Here is a 6,445-nt window from a genome sequence, read left to right on the forward strand (position 1 = left end):
CATTGCTTTTTACATTTTTGGTTATATATCTATAGTTCCACAGTTTTTGAGTCGAAATTGTTTATCAATTTGGTTGATAGATATATAGATGGTGTCAATGAGTATTGAAGCATTGACTCATTATGAAATAAAAATGAAAAAAAATAGTCAATGATGGTTGACCATGGTCTATTGTAATATTAGTCCAATGTCAAAGTCAAAATAATGACCACTGATCCTCAACGTTCCATAATAAGATGAAGTCTACTAGAATACCGCCCTATTTAAAAGAAATAAAAATTAATTTTCATACGTGGTCATCTTTCATATTTAGGGCAAAATCTCAAATCGAGCTCAATAACGAAGCAGAGAGAGAGAAAGAGAGAAAGAAAAGAAAACAAAACAAAAAGATTGCTTTTTTAAGGTAAACAAAAAAAAAAAAATGTCCCGTTCAATTCAATTGTTATTATTGTAATTTGATAATCTCGTGAACCCTGAAAACCTGTTTATTTTTAATGTAAATTACTCCAATATATTTTGGAATTACTTGAAAGCATTAAAGTATGAGTCTTTTAGTAATAATTCATATATGTATGTGTTTTATTAATGTTATTACTGTTTTTATAGTGATTTCGAATGTCTAGAGATGATTAGAATCTGCTGTAAGATATAGCTGACCATACTCATCAGTTTTATGTATGTCAAGAGTAATGAGTACAAGTGTTATATGATTGAATTATATGACAAGAATTCAAATTCAAATGGCCCCTTGTTCTTATTCTCTTTTCATTGGTGATAATTACATTTTTATTTTATTGGTTGTTTTGCTTTTATAATTTTATCCGGTGTAAGGTGTTTAATGAAATATTTGACTACTAACTTGGTTGCTTTTTGTTTTTATAGGTTTGTATCGTTGTTGGATGCTGTATTAGGCATAAGGATATATATATATAACGAGCATTAGTGTTCACCTATGTTTGGTCTGAGGGATATGCCATTGCAGTTAGCTATAACTGATTCTTGTGGAAGTCAATTTCACTAGTTGCAATTTCACACCTCTGTGCTTAGCCTAACTTCGTTTGAGATATGGAGGTACAAACTTCGGGGAAACCAATTGATTCTTTACTGGAGAAGGTCCTGTGCATGAACATTCTTTCTTCTGATTATTTTAAGGAGCTTTACAGACTTAAGACTTATCATGAGGTTATAGACGAGATCTATAATCAAGTTGATCATGTGGAGCCTTGGATGACTGGAAACTGTAGAGGTCCTTCAACTGCGTTTTGCCTTCTATACAAGTTCTTTACAATGAAGCTCACTGTTAAACAAATGCACGGGCTTCTAAAGCACGCTGATTCCCCTTATATCAGAGCTGTAAGTATGTAATATCACTACTTCTTTGTTAATTCTTTGATTATCTAGATAGCATTTTATCTGCAACCTTTTGTTCTACTTAATTGCTCATTCTTGAAAAGCACATTTTCATTTCTTATCGAATACCACTCTATTGCAGCACGTCAGTACATGACAATTCATTCGAGTTTAGTTTTAGAAATTCCATAGGTGAACTTATTATCGTTAGTACATACTAAACATCTCAACTCTCAAGTAGGCAGTAACTCACACCAATTAGTTGTTCCACAACTTAATGGTTTCTGATAAATATATGTCAATCATGAATACTTTTTTGAGGAATTTGTTCTCACCAGCAGCAAGAAAAAACTTTGGGACATCTTTCCCGAGGTATTAATAGAGGTCCCCTAAGTTCATGGTTCTCTTTACATGCTGCCTCTCTGCCTGTGGCCCTATAGGCCTATTGTTTTTGTTGTCCATTATAACTGGAGTGTCTTCTTAGTTTTGAGCTTTTCTGCTGTTGACGTTTCAATATGTTATTTATCTAATTTTATGTTGTAAAGTGTATTATCTTTTCACATCTGTATGTTGTTTATCTGGACAAAAACTGATATGTTGTTTGCAGGTCGGATTTCTCTACTTGCGATATGCTGCAGACCCAAAAACATTATGGGGCTGGTTTGAGCCTTATGTCAAAGATGACGAGGTATTGTTTATTCTGTTTCATTGTTTATAAATAGCATGTGTTTGCTTTTTAATGAGATAGACACGAGTCTAACATGGGTAGAAAGTGTCAGACACGAGGCATGGGGCAAGTTTGAGCTCAATGTCAAAGTGGAGGTATTTATTGGTTTAATTTGATTTCTTATCTTGTTGACTTGTGGTGTTCTATAGTTAATGGCATAGACACTTGTGTCAGTGACCAATACAGGTGCAAAGTGTCTGACACTTTGATTCTCGTTAAACTCGATACATCAAGATCTATTCAAAAAGTGTCTGGCAGTGGGTGTGACATGGTCTTCGACTCACAAAACATGAAATGGAGTGTGCTTGTTATGTTAGGTATTATATGGAGTTTAATCATTCATTGTGCATTATCATTTTCCATTTGTCATAGAAAAATCTGCATTTTTTATTTCTACTTTGTATGGATCAAAGTATATCGTTAATTTACTTTTAGCATTGATAGTAAATGTAGAATCAAAGGAGAAGGAATTCAAAATAACGTTGTTGGTTTTGTATTTAGAACTGTGCTACCATTTCCTGTAGGATCTGCAAACTTCCTCAAACACTGAAAAAATGCATTGTGTAAGAGCTTTGATATTGTTGTTGTATAATAGTGATTAACAAGTTTGCATTTGCTTGTCCATTTTTAGATATTTTTGTTTCTGTTTGGCATCAATTATAAATATATTTGAAAGAGAAAGAACAGAAGTATTAAAATAAAATAAAAGCAATGGAGGCGTGTTTGAATCTAAGCAAACTGATGGACTTTTGGTGAAAGGCTTTAAAGTTAACCTCACGGAGTTGCCTAGGGATTGGAGTTATAAACTTATCTTGTCAATGGTCACATCTTCTGATCTTTTTCCTTTGGCAGATCATTGCCTTGTAATGAACTGTAGTAGTGGTGCAAGTGCCACTAGCTGACCAGCGGAGCTAGCAAGCATATAAAAATCTTAAACCACTTACTGTAGGAATTTGAACAAGTATTCTTCTGTGCATGTTACATTCCTGATCAACTGACACTGTATCATAGATTGATAAAGTAACATGACATGATAGATAACATACTAAGGTTATTAATCACTCATTTCTTTTATTTTTGTTGATCATTCAGTGTGAGGGTCAAAGTGACTTGTAAGCAGTATATTGCATAGTGGCAGCTATTATTGTTTATGAAGTAATTCGTGATGAATATATGGTTCTGATTAGGGTCGTTATAATTAATTCTACTGTATTATATATTTTCTTGAAGATAAAGAGGGGTTGTGGAGTTTTGACATTACACGCAATTTTGTAGTTTGGTTCAAATTTCATGAATTTTAGATGCTCTATTCTTGCTTTAGTGGTGTTTCTTACGAGCTTACAATTATGGTTTTCACCAGGAATTCGCTCCAGGATCAAATGGCAGACTGACGACTATGGGTGTGTATGTACGTGATCTGCTTCTTGGACAGGTCGGTTGTCATACTATCCAATTTACTTTGCATTGGGTAGTAGTTAGCTCACTATGTTAGTTATTTAGCTCATTGTTCTATTATACTACTTTTGAATGTGATTAGTTTCTTACTGCTATATGTGAAGTCTATATCTTTGGTGCATGGCCTGATTGCGCGTGATTTTGAAGTTGGGCTGTTGTACTGGTTGGCCAAAGTACCACAGCTTATGTTGGAATTCTGGTTTTCTGGAACTGTCGGAATACTGACAATTTTGAAATCGTGAACTATGATCTTAAGTGGGATGAAGCAAGATTAACAAATACAATGACACTAATAAGGGGGACCAATAATATCATTATACTACTAAGTTTTAAATTGAATGCTAACCTGGTAGAAAATCTTGGGAATTTTTTTACCATGCATGGGTGTACCATTGGATTGTAATAATTGTATAAGGTTTTCATCCTCATTAGTTTGCATTTTGCGATATTGTGGGGGAAATCGGTTTTAGGATTCCATCCTACTATCTCATATCTGGACTCCTTTCCTTTTGTAAGAGCATTTAATGTAGGTATGAAGTTGCACCTCCATATAGGAGCTACCAACCTAGGTGGCATTAGCGTTTTCCACTCATTTTTCATTATACAAGTGTGTGGAAAGTTCCCAAATTTTGTTGAGTGAATGCTAACGTTCACATGTTACTTAGTAACTTGAAACATCTGGACGACACCTGAAGTTTCGTCCGGTCATATAATTTGATTAAGAAGCACATAGAAATAACAGGGAAGGCACTTGAAGTGGGTTCTGGTGAGTTTATACTTTATGGGCACATCATTCAAGTGCATACCCGTCCTCTTATCCTTACATGTGTAGTTTCATGTAAACAGGTGTTGGAATTTCTGCACACCAATTTAGACACTGTTAGCTAATAGTCACAATAAAGATGTGAGACATCCCATTGGTGGCTTTTCTTGGGTGGGAGGGTGTATACCCCCAAATTATTTACATCCTATGGATTATGGTTCTCTCTGTTAGTGGAGGAATTTAGTGGAAGAAGAGGGAAATGATGCTATGAATGTATCTTGGGACCTTTATCAGAGATTATTATATTACCAATATAAAGATTTCCGAGTATTGACTCTTTTTGACATCTAATTTGTGGTATTCACATTCAGATTGGAAGAGTTGATTTGCAAAGGGTGTTGGTTCTCTTATTTTCTAGGATGTGCCTTCTGTGGTCATGCTTATGCCTTTTATTTTTAATTTTGTCGCTAGTTTATGGATTTCTTGTCCTAGTTTTTTATTTGGTATTTGTATGTGTCTATCTTTTAACAGTAAAATGATTTATTGAATGAGCCTTTGGCAATGGCTGAAATATGGAGTACACGACTATTGGAACAACCTGGAAGAGGAATTCTATGAATTAAACCATCAAGTTGCTTGTACAGGGTGTTAGTTTTGGTTTCAGATTAATGCACGATATACAGAACGTGTTAACATTTCAATTTTTTATAATGTTGAGTTTGATTTCTTTGCTAAAGTGAGAAGTTTGGAACGTGTTTAGATAATATAAGGCTAGCCAAGGATCTGTGCTTGTCTAAATTGATGACTTAGTGTTGTATGGTAACTGTGCTCCATCCTGATCTGTTATTTAGCTATATGCCAGACCTGCCTCGTGCTTGATTTGTCTAGTTTTTAGAAAGATTACAAGCATAAAATGTCTTAACAGTGGTTGTTCTTTTGCAGTATTACTTTGATACACTGTTCCCTCGAACCCCTGTTCCTGTTATGCGGCAGATTGCTGCCAATCTTGAAAGGATGAAGCTTCCCAGTACACACTCTGGTGTGACTGGGGAGAATAGCCGTCATGGCTCCGAAGATACTGCCCGTAGACCACCCTCTGTCAAAGCTGCTCTTTCTGTCTCTTTTGGTCAGCGTGCTCCTCATCGTGCATCGACAAGGGACTCCTCACCAGTTCGACGCACACTACCCCCTCTTCATGAGAGGGATAATAGTGATGATATACAAAAATCACCAAGCAAATATCACAGCAGAAGTCGTGATTTATCTGGTCGAGACAGGGACAGAGAGAGGGACAGGGATAGGGGTAGAAGCAGAGATAGGGACAGGGAGATAGAAAATGATAGATACAGGGACAGGAAGAGTGATTACGATGGACGTGCTACTCATCGTAATAGGGGCTATTATGAGTCCAAATATTCGGAAAGAGAGAGTTACAGGCGGCACGATGAAAAGCACAGTAGCAGTAGCAAGCACAGGGAATCTGGTCGCAGAAGTAGAAGCAGGAGTAGGAGTAGAAGCAGAAGTAGGAGCCAGAGTATGCATGCTTACTCCGAGCATCTTCCAAGCCCTCAGAAAGATGTAAGCAAAGACAGAACATCTGTTTCTAGTAATCTGGCCAAATTAAGGGATCTATATGGAGATGCAGGCAATTCAAAAGGGGACGTTGATTTTGAGAGGAGTCACAAGGATAGCAGTAGTGAGGAGGTTATTCGACTTGGTGGTTCCTGGAAATAGGTGTAATGCGAGGGAATGTTTGTGTTACATAGTGGTAATATTTTATCCTATCTGCTTACCATTTTACCTGTATTGTCAACTGTAGAATAAAATTATATCAGGATTCATGGGTGAGCTCACAAACAATGACTGGAGATCATTCATTGATAACTGAATTTGTCTTCAAATATTGGTAATTGGATGCGTATCTTTTCTTCTTCTTTTTCGAGGAACAGCACGGACAGCATATGTGAGCTGGTGTTTGGCAAGTACACTGTTTGTTCAGGAATTCTCTTAAATGGACATGTTCGTGGAAAGCTTATATGGTGTCTTGCAATGCTTATATTGTATTGTCCGTTAAACAACTTAATAAGCCATAAATAAAAAAGTGTTAGATGACACTGCATAAGCATTGCAAGACGCTATATAAGGCTGCA

General features: G+C 36.1%; 1 protein-coding gene across 1 annotated transcript; it reads left to right on the plus strand.

Annotated features, from left to right (window-relative positions):
* Positions 1–258: 258 nt before the first annotated feature.
* LOC147505767 (pre-mRNA splicing factor SR-like 1) lies at positions 259–6,229 on the plus strand. Its single transcript, XM_086558211.1, has 5 exons — positions 259–403; positions 883–1,353; positions 1,958–2,038; positions 3,438–3,509; positions 5,238–6,229. The coding sequence occupies exons 2-5, from the start codon at positions 1,066–1,068 to the stop codon at positions 6,027–6,029; spliced, it is 1,233 nt and encodes a 410-aa protein (XP_086414337.1). The 5' UTR covers positions 259–403; positions 883–1,065; the 3' UTR covers positions 6,030–6,229.
* Positions 6,230–6,445: the final 216 nt, after the last annotated feature.

Source organism: Coptis chinensis, chromosome 4 (assembly GCF_015680905.1).
Source record: "Coptis chinensis isolate HL-2020 chromosome 4, ASM1568090v1, whole genome shotgun sequence".
In the NCBI taxonomy this organism is placed as follows: Eukaryota; Viridiplantae; Streptophyta; class Magnoliopsida; order Ranunculales; family Ranunculaceae; genus Coptis; species Coptis chinensis.

Excerpts from the sequence above, each read along its gene's own strand:
- LOC147505767 (XM_086558211.1), top strand. The coding sequence starts at position 1,066 with ATGGAGGTACAAACTTCGGGGAAACCAATTGATTCTTTACTGGAGAAG. Across the intron at positions 1,354-1,957 it reads ATTCCCCTTATATCAGAGCT|GTCGGATTTCTCTACTTGCG; the intron begins GTAAGTATGTAA and ends TGTTGTTTGCAG. Across the intron at positions 3,510-5,237 it reads GTGATCTGCTTCTTGGACAG|TATTACTTTGATACACTGTT; the intron begins GTCGGTTGTCAT and ends GTTCTTTTGCAG.